The sequence below is a fragment of the Nannizzia gypsea genome, genomic scaffold (genome assembly GCF_000150975.2).
Source record: "Nannizzia gypsea CBS 118893 supercont1.1 genomic scaffold, whole genome shotgun sequence".
In the NCBI taxonomy this organism is placed as follows: Eukaryota; Fungi; Ascomycota; class Eurotiomycetes; order Onygenales; family Arthrodermataceae; genus Nannizzia; species Nannizzia gypsea.
The window spans coordinates 1384098-1409416 of NW_003345201.1; the positions used below are offsets into that span (position 1 = coordinate 1384098).

General features: G+C 49.9%; 10 protein-coding genes across 10 annotated transcripts; 6 read left to right on the top strand and 4 right to left on the bottom strand.

The window, feature by feature from the left end:
• Positions 1-211: 211 nt before the first annotated feature.
• MGYG_00507 (phosducin family protein) lies at positions 212-1063 on the top strand (the record flags this gene model as incomplete). Its single annotated transcript, XM_003176370.1, has 3 exons — positions 212-264; positions 333-515; positions 583-1063. 3 exons carry the CDS (start codon positions 212-214, stop codon positions 1061-1063), a joined length of 717 nt encoding a protein of 238 aa, XP_003176418.1.
• A 918-nt stretch (positions 1064-1981) lies between these two features.
• MGYG_00508 (hypothetical protein) lies at positions 1982-3200 on the bottom strand (the record flags this gene model as incomplete). Its single annotated transcript, XM_003176371.1, has 3 exons — positions 1982-2528; positions 2631-2977; positions 3090-3200. 3 exons carry the CDS (start codon positions 3198-3200, stop codon positions 1982-1984), a joined length of 1005 nt encoding a protein of 334 aa, XP_003176419.1.
• Positions 3201-5756: 2556 nt separating this feature from the next.
• MGYG_00509 (hypothetical protein) lies at positions 5757-6129 on the top strand (the record flags this gene model as incomplete). The annotated part of the gene is made up of 3 exons (XM_003176372.1): positions 5757-5768; positions 5908-5982; positions 6055-6129. The coding sequence occupies 3 exons, from the start codon at positions 5757-5759 to the stop codon at positions 6127-6129; spliced, it is 162 nt and encodes a 53-aa protein (XP_003176420.1).
• A 744-nt stretch (positions 6130-6873) lies between these two features.
• On the top strand, positions 6874-7534 carry MGYG_00510 (hypothetical protein; the record flags this gene model as incomplete). Its single annotated transcript, XM_003176373.1, has 2 exons — positions 6874-7009; positions 7248-7534. The coding sequence occupies 2 exons, from the start codon at positions 6874-6876 to the stop codon at positions 7532-7534; spliced, it is 423 nt and encodes a 140-aa protein (XP_003176421.1).
• Positions 7535-7843: 309 nt separating this feature from the next.
• On the bottom strand, positions 7844-9371 carry MGYG_00511 (CK1/CK1/CK1-D protein kinase; the record flags this gene model as incomplete). Its single annotated transcript, XM_003176374.1, has 4 exons — positions 7844-7958; positions 8144-9170; positions 9228-9300; positions 9342-9371. The coding sequence occupies 4 exons, from the start codon at positions 9369-9371 to the stop codon at positions 7844-7846; spliced, it is 1245 nt and encodes a 414-aa protein (XP_003176422.1).
• A 2942-nt stretch (positions 9372-12313) lies between these two features.
• Positions 12314-17198, bottom strand: MGYG_00512 (kelch-domain-containing protein; the record flags this gene model as incomplete). Its single annotated transcript, XM_003176375.1, has 4 exons — positions 12314-15962; positions 16022-16304; positions 16382-16778; positions 16860-17198. The coding sequence occupies 4 exons, from the start codon at positions 17196-17198 to the stop codon at positions 12314-12316; spliced, it is 4668 nt and encodes a 1555-aa protein (XP_003176423.1).
• A 286-nt stretch (positions 17199-17484) lies between these two features.
• Positions 17485-18035, top strand: MGYG_00513 (hypothetical protein; the record flags this gene model as incomplete). The annotated part of the gene is made up of 3 exons (XM_003176376.1): positions 17485-17532; positions 17627-17665; positions 17715-18035. The coding sequence occupies 3 exons, from the start codon at positions 17485-17487 to the stop codon at positions 18033-18035; spliced, it is 408 nt and encodes a 135-aa protein (XP_003176424.1).
• Positions 18036-18357: 322 nt separating this feature from the next.
• On the bottom strand, positions 18358-19045 carry MGYG_00514 (hypothetical protein; the record flags this gene model as incomplete). Its single annotated transcript, XM_003176377.1, has 2 exons — positions 18358-18650; positions 18724-19045. The coding sequence occupies 2 exons, from the start codon at positions 19043-19045 to the stop codon at positions 18358-18360; spliced, it is 615 nt and encodes a 204-aa protein (XP_003176425.1).
• Positions 19039-19532, top strand: MGYG_08896 (hypothetical protein; the record flags this gene model as incomplete). The annotated part of the gene is made up of 3 exons (XM_003176378.1): positions 19039-19084; positions 19317-19351; positions 19392-19532. The coding sequence occupies 3 exons, from the start codon at positions 19039-19041 to the stop codon at positions 19530-19532; spliced, it is 222 nt and encodes a 73-aa protein (XP_003176426.1).
• Positions 19533-20652: 1120 nt separating this feature from the next.
• MGYG_00515 (WD repeat-containing protein mip1) lies at positions 20653-25187 on the top strand (the record flags this gene model as incomplete). The annotated part of the gene is made up of 6 exons (XM_003176379.1): positions 20653-21069; positions 21138-23834; positions 23894-24144; positions 24201-24534; positions 24594-24931; positions 24998-25187. The coding sequence occupies 6 exons, from the start codon at positions 20653-20655 to the stop codon at positions 25185-25187; spliced, it is 4227 nt and encodes a 1408-aa protein (XP_003176427.1).
• Between the last annotated feature and the right edge of the window lie 132 nt (positions 25188-25319).

Genomic DNA, 25319 nt, shown 5'->3' on the forward strand with positions numbered 1-25319 from the left:
CAAAGGGGAAACAGAGATGATATTGGGGGGTAGGCGAGTCAAACAAGACAAACACTCCGTATGCGGTAACAGGCACCAGCATTCTGATGTCACTTATCGTGGCTCGCGATAAGCAGCAAATTCAAGCATACACAGGACGACAGAGAAACCGCCTTCCGGAGGAGTGTTCGTGGATATATACCTGGTCTTCTATATTTGACACGACTTCAAGATGGATATGCCTGTGAATGTGCCCATTGATGACCCAAACGCTGACACAGAATGGTACCTCGTTATGCACTTTCTAGATTTTGTCCCGCACCGGCCATCCAGAAATGCTAACATCAGCCTAGGAATGATATCCTTCGGAAACATGGGATTATACCAGAAAAGCCTCCATCCCCCACGCCAATTATAGAAGAAGCAATTGAAAAGGCTCGTCAGCTTGAGCACGAGAACCGGCTGGAAGACAAGACCTTGGACGAACTCGATGCCCTTGAGGACGAAGAAGACGAGGAATTCCTGGAACAATACCGGTAACTAAGAAAAAGATACCTCACCCATGACAGAAGACAATAGTCAACTCACCGAATGTACTGGTAGAAAAAAGCGGTTTCAGGAATTGTCGCGGATACAGCAGACGAGCATCCACAACCAAGTCTACCCGCTCCAAAAGCCGGACTACGCCAAAGATGTCACAGAAGCATCCTCTAAATACTTTGTGCTAGTGCACCTTACATCCTCATTGGGAAACAACATAGAATCCCGTATACTCACCGACATATGGCGGCAACTGGCTGCCAAGTACGGGGATATCAAGTTTTGTGAGATGCGCGCCGACTTGTGTATTGAGGGGTATCCTGAGCGAAACACACCTACCATACTCGCCTATAAGGACGGCGACATTAAGAGGCAGATCATTACCCTACGAGAGCTGAACGGGGCACGGACGCGAGCCGAGGATGTGGAAAAAGTGCTTGTTGCACTGGGCGCCTTGGATGAACATGATAGCCGGTTGAAGCAGGCGTCTAGTACGCCGAAGCCGGCTGAGAAAGATGAAGATGATTACGACGACTGGGATTGATATTTGGACAAGACTTTCTTTCCTTCTGTTTCTTGCAACATGCTTCTCCCCTTGCCATCTCTTGGCCTTTTGTGAGTGTATAGTATACGATTCTGGTTAGGTAAAAGGAGATTTCAAATGGAGCCCCGGACAAGGGTGTGGTCCCTGAAATCGACGGTTTACGGTTGAAAGGGCCAACATTCCCTGCACCAATGTGCAAGCATGGGTGGGCGGCTTTGTGGGGAGGGGGGGAGGAGGAACGAGGAAGACGATGACTCTTGATGGCGTTATAGTTGTAACTACATACCTGTTCCTTGTCTCCAAAGTCATAGCGTGCATCCGATCGGATCACATGGGAAGTCAGCATCTTGTCGCATCCTTGTTTCAACTAACTATTGGAAATTGACCGTTGACTATCTCCAGCTGTACGTAAAGTAGTTACGTCCCGAGACCGTCCTTTGGGCATGTCGACATCGTGGCTGAGGCGCGGATTATGACTGTGGTCATCCCGCCGGGCTACAGGGTATTCGGGCTTCAGCCAGGGATTCTGCGGAGAACCCTGGAGGGATGAGAAAACACCCCAATTTCATGGCGGATAGAGGACGCCGACAATTGTTAAGGTGAGAGCAATTGAAGGGGATAGAGGAGTAGAGAAGACCAGAAGACACCCCTGAGCGAAACGGAGTAGATTTCAGTACGTACATCAGTTGAGATAGAACACATTTTGCCCGCCATAAAGTCAACAACTGGAAGTGCAAGTGGAAAGAATATAGCAAAGGGAGAAGATGAAGAAAAAGGGGGGGATATCTAAGAAGTAGAAAAACCAGCAGTAGAAGATGTTGTTATGATAATGTCCATGTCCCGCAACACCCATAAATTCCAACCCACCAACAAAACCTAGACGCAGAAGAGAAGCAGAAGCAGAAGTAGAGAATGTCTCTAGATCAGCTCATCGTTGCCAGCTGCAATGCTATCCTGTATTGCCTTGATAACCTGCGACTCTCCGATGACGGGACCGCTGCCGTCACACTGAGCGTGTCCCTTTAACCGATCGTATATATCCTGTACGTCCAGTTTGGCACCTGAGTCCGATAAATGGCTAACTATCAGGTCCCAGGTAGCAGACGCATCTAGCAGCTTGTCGCCGGTGACTTCACAGACTCTGACCGGGTGGATTGGTTTGCTATGCTTCTCGCGTTCAGACTGACCACTGCCTCCACTGACGGTGCTGGCGGCACTGCTGTAGTCCTTGGGGGAATATATCATTGGGCCTGTTGTCGTGGGTTCAGGTTCATGAGCAGGAGAATGGCAGTGTGCTACCTTTGAAGTTGCGCGGAGGATCTCGTTCTCAGTGGCTACTTTGGCCATTTGACGCTTGAGTACTTCGTTGTCTTCAAGCAGGTTGGAGAAGTTCTGCTTGTACTCTGTCAACTCTTGCTCGAGGTCGCGGACTCGTCTTTCTTTGCGTTCACGGAAGGCTCGCTGCCTATAATTTGTTCATTTGCGTGAGTAACATGTCCAATACCCTTCTTTCTTTCTTTCTTTCTTGTTTTTTTACACAAACATGTCGTGAATGGGCTGAACATACGCAGCTCGATTCTGGGCCTTCCTACGACTCTGAGCAGGAGTCATGTTGGAGTCTTTTTCTTCACTGCTGCTACGGGGATCCCGTTCTTGGTGGCCATCTTCTCCATTTTCATTGGGGATGGGCTGTGGAAAGGCATTCGAGTCGATGGAATCCTGCTTGATCTCTCTGCCGCATAGAGAAGGGGGTATCGATGATCCGCTTGATACTGGCTCGATGGACTGTCTCGGATAATGCGCTGAAGGTATATTGTTCATTTGGCCCTGGACAGGAGGATGACCGAACTGATATTGGTCGAATTGCTGGAACGAAGGACCAAACTGTTGCTGCTGCTGCTGCTGCTGCTGGTCCTAGTTAGTTTATGCATATCAGCACCGGTTGCATCGAACAACCTTGAAAACTGCAACATAGGCAGGTCAAGACGACGGGAGAAAAAGAAGACGAAAAAAAATGGAAGCATACAGGTCCTTGCACCATCGATCCAAACTGGTCCTGTGAAGGGTTCTGAGGCGCCTGCTGGCCGTAATATGGATATGCCTGCTGCTGAGCAGACGAGTAGTACGGGTATTCCATGATGAGCGAGGAGAGCTACAATTTGGGCCAAAGAGACGAAAGACGAAAGCAACAAGCTCAGCTAGGCGAAGAGGCAAGACGCAGCTCCGAACGGGCGTTTCAATATATATACAGACGCTCTTTCTGATATGCAAGGCTCTTGGTCTGCTGTGGATTCAAAAACAAAAAAAAAAAAAAAAGGGTGTGGGGAACAAGAATTTAACTCGCAACAAGGATCGAGAGAGACGAAGAAAAGAAGAAGAATATGAGAGATGAGAAAGAGATGAGACGAAAAGAAAGAGAGAGGGAGAGAGCCAGAAAGTCAAGGATGATGCTGAGGATGATCGTTTGGACTTTGATATCGGTCCCTCTTTTTCCTTTCTTTTTCTCTTGCTTTCTCCTCGCCCTCTCCTTTAGCTATCAAATCAATCACTCCGGCCGTTTCTCTCTGTCAGTCAAGTCAAGTCAGTTCGAATCTTCTCGTCTCGGCCAGGGCCTTGCTTTTCCTTTGCCTTCCCAGCTTTCGTACGGACCACGAACCGTCAGGAGAACCAGAAGCTGGAAATCTGCAATCTCGTGTCCGAACAAGCCACCTTTGCCGCTTACGGTGACGACAATCCGTAGGTAGCTAGTGCGAGATAGTCCCCGATAGAGCCAACCTTCCATGGGCCTGTCTGGTCTTGTTTCCCTCTGCCTAGCTTAGCTACTTAGGCGGCATCCCTGGCGGTGCCCCAGCCCGGCCACCCAGACACAAGCCCTCGAGCGGCCACCAACTAACGGCCCCGTCGCATCCCCCTTCTCCATTGCCCCGTCCTGGTCAACGGCGAGCGAGCCAAGTTGAGAAAAAAGCAAAGCAGAGAGCAGACGGAGACGTATGAACAAGTAGCAGGAAGGGCCATCCGGGCGAACAGCCAGCGGGCGAATGATGCAGCCGGTTTAAAAAAGAAACACTCGGAACCCAAGCCATCACCACCCATCCACCCACCCTCACGGCCTGACTAGTAACGAACCGCCAACCAACCCTCTTCGCCCACCTCGTTCTTCAGGCCAGGGCAGAAGAGCCTGGCCCGGCCAGACCTTGCGTGCAGTGCGTGCAGGCTGCTGCTGCATCGCATCGAGAAGAACATGCAAACGAAGCAGGTGGTTAACTCACCCCTGGCTGCGGGTTTAACGGCTCCATCCCGTCACATCCCACGATCCATGGCCCACCCCTTTTGGCATCAATCTCCCTCAGGTCAAGAGGAACTGCTCCGTACTCCGTAGTTACGACGGAGTAACCTAAACTGCTGGATACATCCAACTCTGCTACGGAGTACGGAGTACCTCTGACGGAGTACCTGCTGCCTACTATTCCGTACATACATCGTCAACTGGTTAGTTATACACCCACCCTCCTCCTGTGACTCTCTGCTAGTTACGTACACCTCTGCTGCAGCCGCCACCTATAGTTAATTATGTACGGTAACTGTTGTGCCCCTGTATTCCCGCCAAGGGCGCCCGGCTTGCACTGACAGAAGCGCCTTCTCTTGCCCAACCCTTTTTCTCCTTGATCAGCTTCCTCTCTTCCTTGACAGGCGCTTGATCATGAGTCCGGTCTGTCTATTTTAACTGCAGCCAGCAGACCACGTCCCACCTATGAGAAACCAAAGGCCCCCTAGCGGCCTTTTTCCGCTTCTCCAGGCGGCAAAAAATACTACCTTCTTAACGAAGCAGACAGCCCAGCTAGCTAAGTAGTTAGCTGCTGCTATCTTGGGATACTTTTAATTTAAATACTTTATTCAATATTCCACAGAGTTCCCGGCCAGGGATGCATGGTGTTCCTCCAATCCGCCCAGGCCATACTCTGTCGGGAAGCTGGATATCAAAATTATTACACAGTTACATGCCATGGCACCAGCCCAAGCAACAAGCTAGCTAAATGCTTTAACTAACTAGTTATCCAAAGAACTGCCGAGAGGAGCAACCAAATAGCTAATAAATAAAGAATACGGACCCTACGTTGCAACGCCAACAAGCCAGCTACCTCGTTATCCTACCCTTCCCTACCATTCCCTACCCTACCTTGCTACCCGTCCTGCTTAACTAACCGATAACCTTCTAGGCCCCCTCTTGATTCCATCCTCCTGCATGGGGGCTCGGTTCTGTTGATCTGTTCGCGCAACTAACAGCTTAACTCAGGGGCCTTTTCGTATTCTTCCGCTCGTGCACATCGGGGAAGCACATAGATAAAACACCAGCCAGCATCAACTAGCTAACTAGCTAACTAGCCCCGTCAACTAGATACGATGTTTAACATTAAATCCATCGCTGCTAGCTAGGTAGTTAAATAGCTAAACTGTTGAGCTCGACGGAACACACTTCCCGGGGGAGGGAGAGAGAGGAACACATAAATAGTTGCATGCATAGCCGTAACTACCTAATTCTCTCTTCTCGGGTTCCTTACTCGCATGAACTCGTCCGTCTAGGCTTGCCCACCGGATTCACTGTCGGCTTCTACATCGGAGAGTAAGTACCAACTAGTTATGCATGCTGCCTGGCTCGCAGTGGCGAAATCGATACTTATACAGTTAATTAACTATGGGGCAAAGAGTAAGTAAGAAGAGGAGGAGGATGAGGAGCACCTAGCCGGCCGCGCATCCACAGCGGGTTACGGAGGTCACTTCTACTTTCGAAGCGAGGAGGCCCGCCAGGTCGTCAGCTAACTTGGCTATATGAATTCACTATTCAGTATGAGCTGAATCCCATGTGGATGGTGAGCGATATAGCGAGAGAACTGATGGAGAAGGCTCGGTTCCCCGAGCGGGTTTGTCCCGGTTGCTTGTTTCATGCCCTGTTTTTGGGCTGTTTTATCTAACGCAACTCGTTACCTTGTTAGCGATGCCTCGGTCTTGACGTAGTTAGCCAGATGGCTAAGCTAGCCTATTTTAACGAGCCACAGCGACATTGGTAGACTTGGTGCGGGTTTGGTAGCGAGCGAAGATGATATTTTGGATTTGGTGATGGGCAAGTTAAGTTGTTCGGTTAGTTATTATTAGTTAATGGAAATAAAGTAGCTCGTAGCTCGTGTAAATGAGTGACAAGAAGTAAAAGGGGACATGCAGAGGGCAGAGTTAAAGAAAGATCATCTCCAATCGGGCAGGTCAATTCGGTGTGTTTGTGTGTATTTTTTTGGTTCTCCCCTCGTCCCCTGCTGTGTAAAATAGCTCATCCTCACGCGTGCTCTCCTTTGCCAAACCAAATCCGATCCATCTTCCGCCACCTGCTTCGATCTGACTTCCCGAATTGAAATGTGAAAATGACCTTAAAAAAACTTGCGTCTCTGAAAGGATAATGTTGTGCTGTGCTTTAAGGGGAGATTGGTTGGGTGCAGAGTAACAATAAGAAACAATAACAAGCAAAGTGAAAACGCATGCATTGAAAATCAGGGACGTAGGGGAACAAGAAACAAAATAAATGATACCACCCCGGAAGCGACCCTAGCCATATTCCGTCGCCGTGTACCACTTTGTTGTCGAGAGAAAGGGAAGGCAGAGTTGCGTTCGAAGGGTGCCGATATACACACACATATACACACAAAAATATCCATCCTCTGACGAAGGCAGACATTGTATGTAGTGTTGTGACGAATGTTTAAATAAAGGATGTCGAACGTCATAAATATCGGTGCCCCTCTTGCTGCTCCTCGACCATACCCATGCCCGGTGCTCCTCTCAACCCTCAACGTGCAGTCTTCTCCACTGCCCATCTCCTGTCCTCACGTCCCCGCATTAACAGAGCAGAGCAAAACAAACGAAAATTAAGAAACGAAAAGCATAACATGGGCAAACAAGGTAAGGAAACGTCAATTTGGTGATAGGAAAAAAACGTAAGCATGGGGAAGGGGGAAATGATGAGGTAAAAAAATGGGGGGTAAAGGAAAGCAAGTAAGAAATGCCTGGATGATCGAGGATGAAAGAAGCCGGATGAAAACACGATACGGGCCCACGGAGAAGTTGATGTTAATTAAGTGGTGCTGCCGCCTTGGTATGTGTTGTAGTTGCTGACTTTTTTGGTTGAAGTGTTAAAAAGAGTATAATCCGGTTCCGTGTCTGATGGTTCAATCCTCGGTCATTAGAGAGAGAGACAGGATCGTCAAACAGTCATGCCCAATTAAACTGTTAGAAAACGATATCCCGCCAAAAAGAATGTCTGAAAAAAGCTCATCCCTCCTCGATGATGAAGATGACGGTAGTTCTGCTCGAGCACAAAAGATAGATGACTGCTTGGTTGCATCTCGGGGTCCCATGTTGGTATTGATAATCCACGAAAGAATGAAGGATAGTGAAAACGTGTCGGTGTCCATGTCGATTAGTTGAAAGGGTGGATTCGAGATGCGGGCCAGGAAGCAGACAAGGTGATAAAATGAAAACTTTGGTGTGATCGGAGCATAAACAGTCATGGCGAGGGAAGGAGAGTTGTAGAACAGACAAGGCTGAACGATAGGGTAGATAAGAATGATCTTTGCCCAAAAGTTCAGGGTATGAAAATGATAGACATGAGAGGACATTAAGGGGGGTGTGCAGTGTGAGAGAAAGTTATTCTTCCCAACACACCCCCCCTCGCGGAAAGAATATCCCACTCAAATCATTGAAAGAAGAAAAAAAACGTAGTTGCTTGCCAGATGATTACCACTGAGCACCATTGTTACCATCATCCCGCTTCGATGAACGGTGGTAAGGGGACGAATGGTAACCACCGATACCCATAAGATTAGCACCACCTTTAGAAGCGGAACGAAGCCTAGCGCCGAAAACTATAACATTAGTCAGATTTTCGATGGAAAACACGAGTAGGAAAAGGGATTTGTCCCTCTCCGTGCAGGCCAGTCAAGCGTCGTACATCAAACGGACCACTTCAAAGCACGAGCTCACTGACAGAGGGGAGGGAGTGTTCCTTACTCGGAACCAACGGTTGCAGATACTCACATCCTGTCGCTGCCGCCAATTGCACGGTTCGCATCTGGGTTTTCGTAAGCTCCACGCTCCATCACCTTGCGGCGAGGGGCCATGGCGGTGGGCTTGTTTTGGATGGCCGGGTTTCCAGAAGCAACATTAGCGTTGGCAATACGGCGTGGGCGTTCGTCCTCGTCCTGGCCGTTACCGGCGTTTCCAGTGGCCTGGGCAATGGCTTGGGCATTCTTCTGGTACTTGTAGACGGTCCAGTCAAAGACGTAGTCGTACTGGAACGACTCACGGACAAAGAGGTCACGGAAGATCTTGCGGAGGTAGGAGTAGTCTGGCTTGTCATCGAAGCGGAGCGAGCGGGTATAGTTCAGGTAAACGGCAAACTCGTTGGGGAATCCACGGCAGAGAACCTCAGTGGGGGTGGTCATCTTCTTCTCCATGATACGGTCGTACTTTTGCTTCTTGGTGGCGGCCTTGAGTCCCTGCCAGGGGAGGGAGCCACGGCAGAAGTAGAGCATGACGTATCCAAGGGATTCCATGTCATCACGACGGGATTGTTCCACACCCAAGTGGGTGTTGATACTGGCATAACGGGCAGTGCCAGTCAAGTTCTTGTTCTCACGGTATGGGATGTGGAAGTGAGTCTTGGGGTCACGGTACTTCTTGGCCAGACCGAAATCGATAACATTGACCTGGTTGCCACGCTTTCCAATGCCCATAAGGAAGTTGTCAGGCTTGATATCACGGTGGATGAACGACTTTGCGTGGATGTACTCGATACGGGAGATGAGCTGGTCAGCCAGCAGGAGAACGGTCTTCAGAGAGAACTTGCGGTTGCAGAAGTTGAATAGATCCTCCAAACTAGGTCCAAGGAGGTCGATGACCATGGCATTGTAGTCACACTCGGTTCCGAACCAGCGAACGAAAGGGATGCCAACTCCACCGGCAAGAGACTTGTAGACACGGGCTTCATATTCGAGCTGTGGGTGCTTGGCCTTGACGGACTCAAGCTTGATGGCAATTTCCTCGCCAGAGATGATGTTTGTTCCTGCACATGTCGTTAGATTCATAAGCGTTTGTGTGTATGTGCAGGACTGGGACGTACCAAGGTAGATATCACCGAAACTGCCACTTCCGATCTTTCGACCAATACGATACTTGTTTCCAACACGGAGATCCTATCTATCGGTTAGGCCAAGCTGTCTTTCTCTCTGGGAACCTGTGTGTGTAGACTAACCATGGTCGTCATCGTGATGGTCACCAGAAGCAGTAATCAGTTGGCTGCTGCAGGGAGTGGGAAAATGGTTTCGAATGCGTGTGTGTGTGTGTGTGTGTGTGTGAAACACTGCTTGACGGATGAGGTATTTAATAGTCGGTTGTATTAGTATTCAGTCTGTCTTGTGTAAAAACGGTCCAGGTTTATGCAACGGGCCGAGATGTGGTAGCTGGTAGTAGAAGAAGCAGGTCAGCAAGACGTGGTTTCCTGTCTCTCTCTGTCTCTGTCTGATATAAACAGCCAGAAGAAAAGGCGAGAGAAGCAGAGGATAAGAGGAAGAAGAACAAGGCAGAAGCAAGGAGAAGGGCCCGTCGACGCCTGAAGAGTGAGGGTGGTTGAGTGTTTAATGTATGATGAAGTGGCGGGAGTTGGGTGGTTGAAAGGTGAGTGAGGTTTTGGAGTGGTGAGGCTGGCTTTTTTTATCCTTTTTTGGGGGGCGGCGGCTAAGAGAAGGACAACAGTATCGTCACTCCTCACGGCCAACCAGAAGACAGAGAAAGTCCTACCTTGTCTGGCCTCGCGGAGGGCGGGAAGACCGTGGAGCTGTCCGGTGTCTGATGGAGGCCAAGGGACGTTCCCTTGAGCCAGCACGCAGCAGAAGTCGGTCGAGGTGGTGGTGGTGGTCGTCGTCGTCGCTGATGAGGTCGAAGAAGCAGCAGAAGAAGCAGAAGAAGAAGAAGAAGAAAGTCGGCGGAAGTCGGTGAAAGAAAAAAAGGCAGAAAAAGGCGCCCTTTTGGTCACGTGGCTGGGCTCTCGTCGCAGCGAAAAGTGACTTCCGCTTTTACTCTCTTTACTCTTTTACTCTCTTACTTCTACTCTTCACTGCTTCCGCTATCACTAACTCACTACGGTCACTGCTGCAGTGACTGTCACTGCTCTGTACGCCCTCTATTCCCCCTGACGGCTTCTCTCACTCTCGCGGCGGTCACTCTGTGGCGAGTCACCTGCTGCTACCCGGCTAGCTGACCTCCAGTCCTCCAGCCTGATCGCCCATGCCTGTCTCTTATCGCTCTCCGGCAGCAAGTTTACCCCCTTTTTCTCGTCCCTCTCCCTCTCTCTGCACGGCTGCATCCGACGGCTTCTGCACCAGTGAGTGACAAGCTGCGGAGACGAGGGGGACCAGCAGGGGTTATTTCTTCTTCCCCTTCTCCTTTCTTATCTGCTTGCTCCCTTCTTACTCTTGCAGGTTACTCTCGATACTTCGATGCTTTGATGCTTTTTTTTTGACTCCGCGCCCCCAGCGTCGATTCAACCTTCTAGACCTCTCTTTGGCCTGTCCAGAAGCTGAAGTCTGGGGGGAAGTTACCGCCTAAAAGGACAACCAAGCTGGGACGAGGACAAAGCAAAGCCAAGTCGCTTTTTCCTTTCGTCTTTGCCCGGTTGACTTCTGACCCTGTCAGGGCCATTATAGTTACTTATTCCCTCTAAGTATAAAGCAACTATACCTCATGTACACGGGAGATAACGTGCCACTGTCAGTCAGGCTGAGGGTTTCTCTCTTATTTTTTCACCGCCCCTTGCGTTCGCCGCCCAACTAGGCAGCTAACTAAAACACCCCCTTCCCTCTTCCGAGCGGATCGGACCATTGGCCAGGTGGTTTTATTTTAAACTAGTCAATGTTAAATGTTGTATATGCATGCATGCGGGATAGCTACCTTTAGTAGGTTGCCTGTGTGCTTTACCCTGTCTGGTGGTACGGAGCAGGCAGAGTTGACCGGAGAAACCTACTTATATTGGTTGAGGGACGGAGTACGGAGGAGAGTAAAACTGGCACAGCATACATAGCATAGCCCGCAAAGGGGTACATGGGTAGGACGATCCTTTGCCCTGACTGACCGATTATTGAAATAAATCTCACCGTCAAGTCATGTTACAACAAGCCGGCTCTCTATCTATCTATCTATCTACCGGGTATATGATAACTATATCACGATCTTCGCATTGAATATGCTGAAACGGGGAGTTTTGGTCAACCAGGCATCACAAGCAGCTACCGTATCATATGGACAGCCCACGACCAAGACATATCAACAAGTTTTACTTTTTTTTACTCTTTTTCTTTTCTTTTTCTTTATTAAATGCAAGTAAGTAGTTATGAGATTAAACAACACCAAATAGATATAAGTCTGACGTAAATGATAAGATAGAGAAGAGGAAGAAGAAAAAAGGAACGAAAACGGAATAGAGGGACAAAGTGAACTGCCATTTGACACACTTGCCGCTTTACATCAATCCTGCCTGCATAATTATCCAGAGGGAGAGAGAAAGAGATAGAGAGATTATTTATGGCAAGAGGACATTTCATATCATAAACAAGGAAAAGAAAAAGTAAGATAATAAAAAAAAGGGAAAATAGGAAACAAAAAAGACCCAGTCCACCAAAGGGGGAATTAGAAGAAGACGAGGACAATCAAACGGCATGATCTTAAGAGTAAAGCAGGATGGAGAAGGACGTAAGCAGCATTATTGTGAAAAAAGGAGGACAACGGCGATAGGAAACAAAAAAGGGGAAGAGCAATGGAAAAGCAGAAACAAACAAACAAGCAAGCAAGTAAGTAGCAAAAGCAGGAACGAAGATAAACACGTTTATTTGGTACAGTGAGCCACGTTGAGTCCAGCCGAGCCTGCGAATGGAGTGAAGAGAAGTGGGAAAATAAGTAAAGAGGGCAAAGGCAAAGCAAGCAAACGAGGGAATATCAGGGATGATAAAGATGAGATTGAGAGTACATGGACATAGATCGGTAGAGAGGAAAGAAGAGGGAGAAAGAGGAAAAAAAGGGGGTGGGGATATGTGAGGAAGATAACCGCTAAGACATCATGTCGGGTCAAAAGGCAAGAGGGCTATATTAATACACAAGAAGGTTATGTATGGATAGACCCGAGAGGGGAGAAAGGTCATGCCATTATTTTTTTGCTCATAGTATATTGCCAGCAGCAACAGGTTGAGCAGGTTGCGGTGTTGGGATATTTGGAGACTGCTGTTGTTGGCTGGAACTCGGTTCGTCGGCGCGCGCTTCCTCCTCGTCCAGTCGACGGCGCCAGTTTGCAAGACTGTCGCTTAGTCCCTCGCTATATGTCTCCTTCGTGGGCGTCTGGTCAAAGTCAAACTGCGTGCTGATTCTGTAGCTGCGGTTTGCCGTCTCCCAGTGGCTGCGAAGTGCATCCAGCTCGTTCGCCAGTGAGTCCAGCGCCATCGAGCCGCGGTGGTTCAAGAGCGTGTCGTCCTGCGAGACGTTGCTGTCCGCTCGCGGCCGGTTGGCGTGGGGCCCGTTGGCGGCGCTGGAAGCGTTGCTGACATTGCGGCTCAGGTTAGCCCCGTTCGCGTTCATGTTGCTGGCTACCTGTTGAGATTGGCGGCGGTAGTTGGTCACGGAGGATTCAACTTGGTCCAGAAGCATCGAGACTTTCTTCTCGGCGTCCATTGCGCGGGATTCAAGAAGGATGTTCTCCTTCTTGAGCTGCTCGAGGTCACGCAGGCCCTTCTCCGTGGTGCTTGAGAGTTCGGCCTGCAGGGCTTCTTGCTCGCTGCGGGATTCGTCATACTTCTTCTGTACGGAGGCGAGTTCGGCTTGGACGGCCAACAGCTTGTTCTCGAGAGACGATATGGATGCTGCTGTAGATGATTGAAGTTCGGAGATGGACTGGTGGAGCGTATCACGCTCGGCTTCCCACTCGGGCGGTGCTGCAACCTCTCGCGAAGCTCCAGCCTCCGAATTGTTAGACACTTCAGCTAGCTCAGCTTGCAATTTGGCCGTCTGGGACTTGTATTTTGCCAGCTCCTCTTTCATGCGTTTCAGCACCTTCTCTGTTCCCTTCACATAATGGACGGCGGACTGGTAGTCATTCTCAAGCTGCTCAAGCTTCTCGCTGTAAGCGCGGCCTACTTCCTGCTCTCGGTACTCGAAGCTGGACTTGGTCTCCTCATGCGCCTTCAAGCTGGACTGTAGCTGCTGCTCGAGTTCGCGCAGTCGGTTTTGCTCGGGTGTTCCATAGCGTGATCCTGGTGAATCCAGCATAGGGGATCGTCTGCTATCAGACATATTCATTCCACGCTCACCAAGCAGGTCCTTGAGAGCTCCATGCTGGATGGCCAATGCATTGGTATCACGTTGCTGGTTCTCGAGTTGAGCCTTCACCTCGCGATTCTCGACGTTGAGCGTCTGATTCTCCTTCAAGGCGGCCTGGAGCTGTCTTCGAAGCTGTAGTCCTTCCCTGCTGCTCTGTTCCTGATAGGCTTCAAGACCAGCAATCCGCTCTTCAGCACGACGTAACTTTTCGGCAGCAGAGTCCGCAGCCTGTTGGCTAGTCTTCACCAGCTCATTGGCACGCTCAACCTGGGACTGAAGCACAGCAACCCGCTGATCTGTCAAGGAGTTATTCTTGTCAGAGTCCCGACTAGCTACACGGTCGAATCCAGATAGAAGGGCAATCTTGTGGCTCTCAGCCTCCTTAGCATGAGTGTCGGCAAGCTCTTCCGCTTCCCTAAGTCGCCTAGCGGTATTTTCGAGCTCTGTGGTGCGCTCTTCATGTTCTGCTCTCAACTGTAACAGCTTCCTTTCAATTGTATCGCGGTGCTGGCGTTCCTCTTCGAGTTTCTGCTCCATAAGCTCTGCTTTGGCAACAGATGCTTGCACTGCATCTCGAAGAGATACAACGTTCAACCCATGATTCTCCATACGGCTGGAAATATCTTCATGCTTTTCAGCAAGTTCAGCATAGTCAACTTGAAGCATCTTCAGCGCAGCCTCGGCCTCGGAACGCGCAGCTGTCTCTTCTCGGTACGAAGACTGAAGCTGATGTAACTCTACCCGCATGCTCTCCAATTCGAGAGGGTTATTCTGAAGTTCCAGTTCCGTCAGTCTTTTGTTCGTCATCTCGTGGAGTTCCTCGGCCAGCTCCTTCGCCCGTTTCTCCTCCTGAAGTTCCAAAGATAACGACTCGACCTTTGCTTTCAATTCGTTCTGTACAGTGAGAGCAAGAGCTAGACGCCGAGTAATTTCGGTAGCGCGCTGGGAGTTGCTTTCGTCAAGATCACGATTGCTCATCTCGGACATTGGTGTACCACCCTGACTTCCTCCGCCTCCACCATGAGCTGCAAGCCTAGCACGAGCATAAGCCGCCTCATTCAAAGCTATATCTCGCTGGTGTTCAACTTCTGCAACCCGTTTGGAAGCAATGCCAGCTTGACGATCAACGTTGGCCTGCATTTTAGCTAGTTCCGTCTTCATGGCAAGTAACATTTCCACTAATGGACGGTCTCCTTCATTAAAGGAATCTACCGACCGCTCTTCAAAACTACCAGGAGCGGACGATGGAGTGTAGCCTGCCTTGCGAGCTAACGCAAGTTCAGACACGTACCATGCATTTTTCGTTTTCATGGTCTCCAACTCCTTTATCAAAGCTTCCTGATGGGCAGTAAGGCGCGGTGAGCGTGGTTCGTCTGTGAGACTCCTGGAGTTCCTGTAAGCCCTGTTTTCCGAAGCGAGTATTGAATCGTCCACGCTGTCAATTGAATTTTGCTGTCTTTGCTGTCTGAGTGACCGTTGTCGCGCGGGAGTTACCATCGGAGCAGCTTCTCCCGCCTCCATTGCGCGTGCAGAAAGTCGTGATGATGAATGCTGTTGGCGAGTTGCAGTAGTCATCGGGCTGTGCTCACGAACCCCTTTGTTACTTCCCTGAACTGATGTATCTCGGCTGTGCTGTCGGTCTTTCTCGGATGATCGATTATGATCTGAGGAGGAAGAAACACTCCTATCAGGCTTCCCGGATGGCTGCTGCTGCTGATATTGCTGTGTTTGCTGCTGCGTTTGTTGGTGCGGCTGTTGCTGCGTTTGCTGTTGTGGTTGCTGCTGCTGCTGTTGGTGAGGATGTTGTTGCTGTGCCGCTTGCTGTTTTTTAGCTTGAGGGGGAATAGCATTAGCTCTTGGGTGAGGTGCTTGACCAGATGGAGGTGGTCCGGCTGGTGTCTGAGCAATAGAAGCCCTTGGTAACCTGGAACCACCCGCTGGGCTTCCGTTAGGGTCCCTAGCCGGACCCAGCGGTCCCCGGCGCTGAGCATCAGGAATAACATGTTGAGCCTCACGAGATGTTCGGCCAGATTGACCTGCAGGCCTTCCATCCTGTGCAACTCTCCGGGGCGGCCGTTCTCCAGTAGGGGAGGTGGGTTGCTCATTAGGGTATCTAATTTTAGTAGTATCCAAAACATAGACAAGGCCAAGTTCCATCGGGTCTCGAGGAGCAGAGCTGGGCTCTCCTGCAAGAACTATGATGTTTTTACCAAGGGTAGTCATGCTGTGGCCTGATCGAGGTGAGGGTGCAGGGCCCATATTGTGGAAAGAGTACCATCGTCGGATCGAGATACGGAACGCAATCAAGTCTCCAAGATCAACGCCTTCCTCTGTTCGTCCACCAAAAACGTACATTACATCGCCGACTAAGGTAGCAGCATGGCCTTCTCTTGGAGTCGGAGTAAATCCGACGTAGTCAATTTGCGTCCAGGAGTTTCCTCTTGGATCATAGGCCCAGACGTCGTTAAACCATTGCACTCCGTTAGTACCTCCAAATCTGTTTTTCTTATTAGCATTGTGGTAATTGGACATGTAAGACAGAGATGGGTGGCATACAGATAAAGCTTGTCGTTAAACGTAACCATTGTGTGATTAGTTCGTGCAGGAGGAACCTGTCCAACGGGAGGACCATCGTCGTGGCTGTTTCTAAGAAGGAACTCCCACTTATTCCCCGGGTTGTTCATGGCATTGAGATCAAAAGCAAGTAAATCGTTAAAGAAGAAGCCTTCCACTTGACCACCAAAGACATAAATCTTTGACCCGAGCAAGTTCAATGAATGTCCGTACCTTCCAGGCGGACGAGGTCCCGGGGAGGCGGCGCAAGACCATTGTCGGGAAGCTGTAGAAGATCAATCAGCATTCCAAACTTGAAATCCATAGAGAAAAGAAAAGAAAGCAGCAAATGATTGTACTCACAAGTGTTGAGGAAATACAAGGTATCATCAAGGGTATCATTATCATGGATCTTCGTATCACCTCCGTAAACAATTAAAGCATTTCCAACGAGTAAACTAGCATGTCCAACTCTGGGGCCTGGCCCTTCGGTGACGGGTGAGATCGGGAAACATGTGGAATTGTTCCCACTGTTTTCTATCATCCACAGATCACCTTTGACGGTCGAACCGTCTACTAGACCACCCATCAAGTATATATCACCTTCCGCAGAGGCAATGGCATTGATCGCAGCACCATATCGAGGGAAAGGCGTGAGTTGCGGTGAAGGGAAGTTCATGCGCCGTTGTGACCAAGGGTAGAGCGCGTGGTTGGGAGCGGCAGGTTGTTGTACCCCATTAGCAGGCTGGTTGCGCAGTGCCTACAAAAATAAAAGATAAAAGGTTAGACTCTTAATCGAGTAGGTTTTCCTAGACCGTTCAGAGAAGCTAATAGCACGAACCTTTGGCTCTGAATCCGCCCGATCTCTGCGGGCATTGGGTGGTGGCTGATTCGGGCTGGGCGATGAAGAGTTTACTTGAGCAGGAGCAGGAATAGAGCTGCTGCTTGACCCAAACTGCTGAGCTGGCTCGCTATCTCTCTCGACCTCCCGAATACCATTTAGCGAACTGGACGGGTTCGACGTTGGAGCCGAACCCGTCCCTTCGGATGTGTGGATATTCCTCGTCGCGGCCGCAGGGGGAGGTGGCTGGCTATGGTTCAAAGCATGGCTCTGGATTTGGCTTTGGCTTTGGCTCTGGTTCTGCTGCTGGTTCTTCTTCGACTTGAAAAGAAAGGACATCTTCAATGATCGAGTCTAAACGAGCGTCAAACCTCACTCCAGCAGAGAGACTGCGGTCTGAAAGGGGACGGGGGAAGAGGGAAAAGCAGAAGGGTCGTCCGTCCCAGATAGTCGGTTTCGAACAGGGATAGAAAGGGAAAAGAAAAAAAAAGAAAAAAAGGATAATTTTTTGTTCAGATATCGAGAACGCAAGGTATTGACATCCACGGCAACAATGAAACGAAGGCGGTCGTTAATGCGTTAAGGGCCTCCTGAGAAGCAGGAAATCGCCGTTTCGATCGAATCGATGCTATTATTCACGGGCGAGGACAGGCGGAACGGCAGCAAAAGTCGGGTTTAATAACCAACAAGGGGAGAATTAGAATGAATGGAAGAAGCGATCGGATAGGTTGCTCGCAACGTCGACGTAGCTGATTATTATTCGACAGCCGGCTATCACTTTGGGTGAAGGAGTGGCTAAATGGTCGGTTCGTTCTAAGGGATTCTGGCGGGTGTTCCTGACCCAAACATTCATAGAGCGCGCGCGATCGGCTGCAGAGTCGTAGTACTAGACGAAATAAGCATTGGGAGCTGAGGCGGTCGAGGGCGGCGGAGGGAGACGGCGGCGGCGGCGTGCGGGAGCCTTTTCGCAGAGTCCTTGACCGTGAGACCTGGCGCAGCGAGAAGGAGGAAGAAGAAAGAAGAAGAGGAAGAGGAGGGAGAAGGCGAGGATGTGAAGGAGATGAAGAAGTGAAGTTCGGCCTCGCTGTCGTTTTTCCCTTTCTCGCTCTTTTTTCGTTCTTTCGCCAGCCAAACGAAGGCGAAGGAGCTAGTCAGGGGGTCGACGAATCGGGTTAGTCAGCGGCGCTTAGTCAGGGGCCGCGATCTGATTAAGCGCAGAAAGGTTAATCCGATATAAAGGCGAGACGAGACGCACAGGAGGCGGAGATCGAGATGCATGCCTGGATAGATGCTATTTTACAGTGGGTTCGAGAGGGATACAGGGGCAACGTGGCCGGGGGTTGGTGGCTACGGACAGAGCTACGGAGCAGAGCGGCAGAGCAGCAGAGCAGCAGAAGGAGATACAAGGGACAGGCCCATACAAAGCTTATCAGAGTTAATAACGGGGCTCCTATTATAGCCAGTCCAGCCGCACGGGGGACGGAGAGCGAAGAGTTGGTTAATGGCAGGCCTTCCCGTACTTCCGCAGCCGGGTGTAGTTGTACGGGAGAGGCGCCAGGAACCCGGCGCCGGCAGATGCAGCTGCAGCCATCCAGAAGGACGGGTCGTCAAACGCAACCACGCCGCTCGTCAGGTGGTAGTCCACCAGGTTCTGTACGGTCTCCATCCCGAGCATCGACACAAGGCTCATGCCTGCGGCCGTTTTGGCTGCAGCTTTCCACGACAACTGGTCGCGGCCCAGCCGGAGTAGCACAGTCTCAAGCAGCATGGACGACGTCAGTCCCGAGGCCACTGCGCTCGTAGGTTAGCATGGACATAGGCATGGGGGCCAAAAAAAAAGAGTAAAAAGAGTAAAACAACGTACTTGCTATTCCCATGATGAGACCTGTTCCAATGCCGGGATAGCATGACTGCAAGAACCACATAGCAGAGAAATCGCCCAGACTGCACCCGATCAGACATCGGAACGTGTTCACGCCAGCCCGTTTCCAAGTCGGTTTTGAGCTCCAGAACCCCACGGATAATATGGGTTCGTCAGACTTTTGAGATTTCGCGCAGTGGTGTGCAGGCCGTATCGTCGTCAGTGAAGCAGGCACGGCATAACGGAATTTGCTGGAGTATGAAGTAGCTCTAGGAAGCTGGCTGATCCAGCGCAGCCCTGCAGGCCGTAATCCACACAATGACATGTTTGCGAGTGTGTCCGTATGTATATTCGTCGTGTGCAGGTATGTTCCCTCAATGGCAGCTCTTGTGTCCCTCGGCGTGTGGTTGTGATTGCTTAAGCAATTTAGAGATGTAAGGCCACAGTAAAAAAAGACCAGACACGGCTATTCGACGAAGATTGCGACTATCAAATCCGTTACGGTACACGCTCCACCCAAGCGTAAGAAGAGTGAAGAGCAGGAAGGCAGGCCGAAAACGTTCGAAGATGCTCACTGACGCGGTTCCAATTGATAGGAAGTCAAGGACAACCTGAGGGAGTAAAAACAGCAGTTAGCTTGGTATCACAGCTATATATGCACTGATCGGCAGACTCACGGGAAGCCAGCAGCAGGAACTGTGAAGCAGGGCAAAGAAGACCGGGGACAAGCTGGCCAGGACCCCCTGAGGCTGAGAATCTTCTTTCCTGCTTGGATACGGAGATTGTTTGGCCTCGCTGGAAGACGACGGTGATTTTTCACAGCAAGACATCGTACAAGCAGCAGGCCTCGTATACTTAAAAGCAAATTCTTATCGGCTCTTCCTTCGCAAAGATCACGGCCCCTGGTCTTTGCGTGGTTTTTGCGAGCTTGCTAGCTAGGCGATTGGTAGATAAGCAGAACGAAGCCGGTAGTATTCTCCCCCTGTTGCTATGCGAGGAAGTGGAGTTGCTCAAGGGTTGAAGACTTGGTATCCGGCTACCAATTTGACACCAGAAGGAGGATTATTCAAAGCGATCAATGCTTGCGGCTGAGTTACACAGCGAAAGTAACGGCTACTGCCGTCTAAAATTGCTACAAACGAGCTGACTACCAAATTGACTAACAGTTGGACAAGCTCAAAGTCTTCTAACCAGCGTTTGTATCAAATGGCGTATGTTTGACCAGCTGTACTAACACCACCTATATCCATCCTAACATACAAACCTGCCGCCAACCGCCAACGTCGTCCTCGCCGTCGTCTATCAACTTTCAACTTGCTCCTTCGTCTTCATCTAAACCGCAGGCAACTTCCGCATTACTCAGCATGCTCACGTGTCTCTTCCGGATTATTAATGATCCGCCGGAGCTTGCCCAAAGCGGCTTCGGCCTTTTTGTTCGACCTCGAAGTGAATCTTTTGGTGTTTTTGGCGATAAATATAAAAAGACGAGAAAGCCGCCGCGGAGCGCGAGACATGCAGCGGGCTGCTCTGATTGATATCAAGGCCTGAAATGAGTTACAAGTGGCGGACGCTGTGATCTTTCTCTCTCACATGTTCCGAAGAGCTTCGACTCTCACACTTCTCCACTACGCGCTGCAACGTCAACTGGCAGCCAGCAGGTCTTGGGCCTTTTTAATTCGAGTAAGCTTCGTTCGTCCCCTCCCCCGTATTAGCTGGTTGGGCATCTTGGGAGCACAGCTGTATGATGTCGTTGCCATAGACCTCCTTCTTAAACTGCCTGGTCGATACACAAAGTTACCGGCTATCATTTGAAGGTTCATCCTCTGACGCAATACTAACGGGTATGTCCCTCTAGATACGACAGCCACGCCCACTACCGCAACAACCAAATTTGATATGAGCAGAAATGCGCCTTCTCACCCGCACTACAGTATGACGCAGGAGGTAGACAGAACCCCTGGCTCAGGCCAGAGCAAAACGGTCCGAGTTTCCTTCGAGGCTACTGCCGACCCGCAAGATTCCAGCCCGGTCATCCAACCTTCTGCATCAAGCGGCGGAGGGCACCATAGATCAGCTACCAGCGGCGCCGTCCAGTTCCAAAGCAACTCCAAATCAACTGATGATGCCGGGGAGGGCTCGCATTCCTCTGCAAACGAATCACGGCCGCGCCCGGGGCCTAGTATGAACGGCAATAGACGCAAACCTGCTTTGATTAGAGCAAAGAGTGAACATTGGCATGACCTGGGTCCGGATGTCAGGGCTTTGGGAGGCGAGGAAGAAGATGTCCAGCTCCGTCATGGCTGGCAGGAGGAATACACCTCGAGCGAATATTTGAAGATCTTGAACTCCGTGAGTAGAGCGCCTGGCTTTTTCATTTTGTTGCGCTTCTTCGTACTGACCGTTTTATTCTTTTGCAGAGCTTTTACATGTATTTTACTGAGAAAAGACATGATACCAATGGCATCCCGAAGCAGCCGGACGAGGTCTGGAGAAGCCAAGATTGGCGCATGAGAGATAGACTGAAGACTGTCTCCGCTGCACTTGCTATCTGCCTGAACATTGGAGTAGATCCACCAGATGTAGTCAAAACGAACCCCTCGGCTAAACTCGAATGCTGGGTAGACCCAACCTCCACGACGGGAGCGCAGAATAAGGTTATGGAACAAATCGGAAAAAAGCTACAGGAGCAATACGAAACCCTCAGTCTACGCACACGATACAAGCAGTACTTGGATCCGTCCGTAGAGGAAACGAAGAAGTTCTGCATCTCTCTTCGACGCAATGCAAAGGATGAAAGGGTTCTCTTTCATTACAACGGTCACGGAGTTCCGCTGCCCACGCCTTCTGGCGAAATCTGGGTGTTCAACAAGAATTACACTCAATATATCCCTGTCTCCCTTTACGACCTGCAGACATGGCTTGCTGGTCCCAGCTTGTTTGTATTCGATGTTTCTCATGCCGGTAACATTGTTCAGAACTTCCATGCCTTTCTTGAAAAGCATGAAAAGGAGAACGCAGAAGCTCGTAAGAGAGATCCCATTGCATCGCTCCAAAACTACGGTGACTGCATTCTTCTTGCTGCTTGTGAGAAGAACGAAACCCTACCCACAAACCCTGACCTCCCGGCAGATCTGTTCACCTGCTGTCTTACAACCCCTATCGAGATAGCCTTGAGATACTTTGTGCTTCAAAATCCTCTGCAGACGAGCCTTTCTGTGGATGAGTTTAGGGTCCCGGGTCGCCTGCAAGATAGACGAAGTCCGTTGGGTGAGCTTAATTGGATATTCACGGCAATTACAGATACCATAGCTTGGAACACTCTTCCTCGCCCCTTATTTAAGAAGCTCTTCCGACAAGATCTCATGGTTGCTGCTTTGTTCCGAAATTTCCTGCTGAGTGAACGAATCATGAGAACTCACGAATGTCACCCAATATCCTCACCAAAACTGCCTATTACCCACACTCACCCATTGTGGCAAAGCTGGGATTTGGCTGTTGAGATGGTCCTTGCTCAACTTCCAGCTCTCATTGAACAAGAAGAGGGCACTAGACACTACGAATACCAGCATTCTCCATTCTTCGCTGAGCAACTCACGGCATTTGAAGTCTACCTCTCGTCCGGGCCTACGGAAAAGAACCCACCAGATCAACTTCCTATCGTCCTCCAGGTTCTGCTTAGTCAAGCTCATCGATTACGGGCCTTGATTCTCTTGAGTGGATTCCTCGATCTCGGCCCTTGGGCTGTTCACCTCGCTCTTAGCATTGGTATTTTCCCTTATGTTGTCAAACTACTCCAAAGTGCTGCCCAGGAGCTTAAACCTGTCATGGTCTTCATCTGGGCTAGGATAATGGCGGTTGATCATACCGTACAGAATGATCTCCTGAAAGACAATGGCATTCACTACTTTATCACCATTCTCCACCCTAATTCCCCCATACCCGTTGCGAATGTCAGCGACCACAGAGCGATGTGTGCATTTATTGTTGCTATTTTCTGCAAACAATACCCTCAGGGGCAACATGTTTGTCTATCTCCGGAACTAATTGAGGCATGCTTAACTCACTTATTGGATACCGAAAACCCCTTACTACGACAGTGGTCATGCTTATGCCTAAGTATGCTTTGGAATGACTTCCCAGAGGCAAAATGGATGGGAATTCGTGCCTCTGCACCGCCCAAGCTCTGTGAACTCGCCGCCGACCCTGTTCCAGAAGTTAGAGCCGCAATGCTCCATGCTCTAACTAGCTTCATTGGCATCCCAGATCTTACTGATCAGGTAGCCCAAATCGAAGAGTATCTTGCAATGGCAGTGCTCCCAATGGGCTCTGATGGTAGCGTTCTTGTGCGAAAGGAGTTCCTGGTTTTCGTATCCACTTTTGTTAAGAGGTATCAAAACAAATTCATAGTTTCTGCGTATGAGCAGCTACTGGAGGAGAAGCAGGTTCTAACAACCCAACCTGTCGGCTCTCCGTTGATGTCGCCTCCCCAACCATCCGAGAACGGTGTTTCTCACGGTACAGTGATCGGTTCGATTTGGAAGCTAGTTCTTATATTATCCGTCGATCCCCATCCAGATGTCGCGCAGGACGGCGGTATAATCGTTGATTTTGTGCACAAAGCACTTTTAGAATCGCCCATGGGTACTCTGGCTAGGAAAGCAAGAGAGGACATCCTTGAACTATACACACGTGCTCAGTCAAAGAGAACACAGCAGCTGGAATCCATCGATAACGCTAGGCCAAAGACCCCTCCGAGCCAGCAAGCGCCTAAGCCTGAAGGGTATCTCTCCCTAAGCTTAAGGAGGACAGCCAGTGTTGCTGCATCCTTGAAAAACATGGCTTTCGGCTCTTCATCGAATAGTCCACAACCTCCAGGCTCTCCCAACTCCGCCGCATTTGCCAAACCCCAAGTGCCTAAAAGCCGTGTTACGGTTACACCCAGGGGTCGCGCACCTGCTGAGTGGACCAGGCCTCCGGAGGTTAATGACCAGCGTGCCTCTGCGAGATCATACCAGCAAGCACCTACGCCATCTTCTAGGGGATTTAAACCGAGAGATATGAAAGAAGATCCAGTTATTCCATTGGTTAGTCGGTTCTTAGATTGGTCAACAGAGGTACGTATTACTGTGAGCCCGTTAAATTGTTTGAGGAACCGCTAACATTTTGACTACAGTACTTCCGAGAGCCCCAAATGAAACCCAATGAGCCTGATGAGCCCGGTAGTTCAGATTATAATGAACGTCTCTGGCGGCGAGGCAGGAATGAAAGAATCATCGTTGAGACGCAGCCAATGAAGGCTAGAGCTGGAAGTACTCGCTGGGATAACTCTGTTTCTCTCATAAACAACTCGACCCAGCCAATGAAGATGTGCTTCCATCAATTCGAGGATCATCTTGCAGTGGCTGATGATAGGGATACAATATGGTGAGCTCGTTTGCCTTTCCTTTCCATATATCATTCATAGTTGCTAACAGGTTTAGCATCTGGGATTGGCAATCAAATACATATCTCAACCGATTCTCCAACGGCAACCCTCTAGGGTCAAAGATTAATGAAGTCCGCTTCATCAACGAAGATGACCAGGCTATTTTAATGACTGGCTCCTCCGACGGTGTAATCAAATTATTCCGCAGCTACGAGTCGAGCAAGAATGTCAAAGTCCTCACGGCGTTCCGTGCCCTGCCTGAACTAATCCCCAGCAATAAAAACGCTGGACTAGTCCTCGAATGGCAACAAGGTCAAGGCAAAGCGCTAGTAGCCGGGGATGTGAAGGTTATCCGAGTATGGAATGCAGCAACTGAAGTTTGCACAATGGTATAGACCTTTTTTTTCAACTACTACTACCCTTAGTTATAACTAACAGTCAAATGTAGGATATCTCTGCTCGCTCTGGATCCTGCATCACCTCCTTGACTTCCGATCAAGTAGCAGGCAACATCTTCGTTGCAGGATTTGGCGATGGTGCAGTCCGTGTCTTCGACCAGCGTCTAAAGCCAACTACCGCAATGGTTAAAGTGTGGAGAGAACACAAACAGTGGATTACCAACGTACACATGCAACGAGGCGGCGTGAGAGAACTAGTCTCCGGTAGCCGCAACGGCGAGGTTCGACTCTGGGATCTAAGAATGGATCGCTCTATTGAGTCAACCCAAGCGACTAAAGATACCCTGCGAACCCTTGGTGTTCATGAACACGCCCCTGTTTTCACCATGTATGTCTCTCCCTATCTCACAACCTCCTTGAGCTTTTTCAATCAAGCTAACATGATTCTCATTAGCGGAACCAATCGACGCGAAGTCAAGACGTTCAATGTCGATGGCACTCATCTATCTACCTTTGAGCCTCACAGCAGCTTTTTGCACCATACCCGATCTTCCCCAGTCGTCAGCACAGTATTCCATCCTCATAAAATGCTCCTGGCTTGCTCGACTCTAAATGACAACCATATCAACCTTGTATCCTGCTAATAATCTCTCCCTATTCACACACCTACTGATAGAGCTGTTTCACGCTTCCAGTCCAGCAGTCCAGAGCCCAGTTATTTCACCAACCGCTTCATACTGTTCATAGCCTTTCTATTCTCTTCTCTGGATACTTGA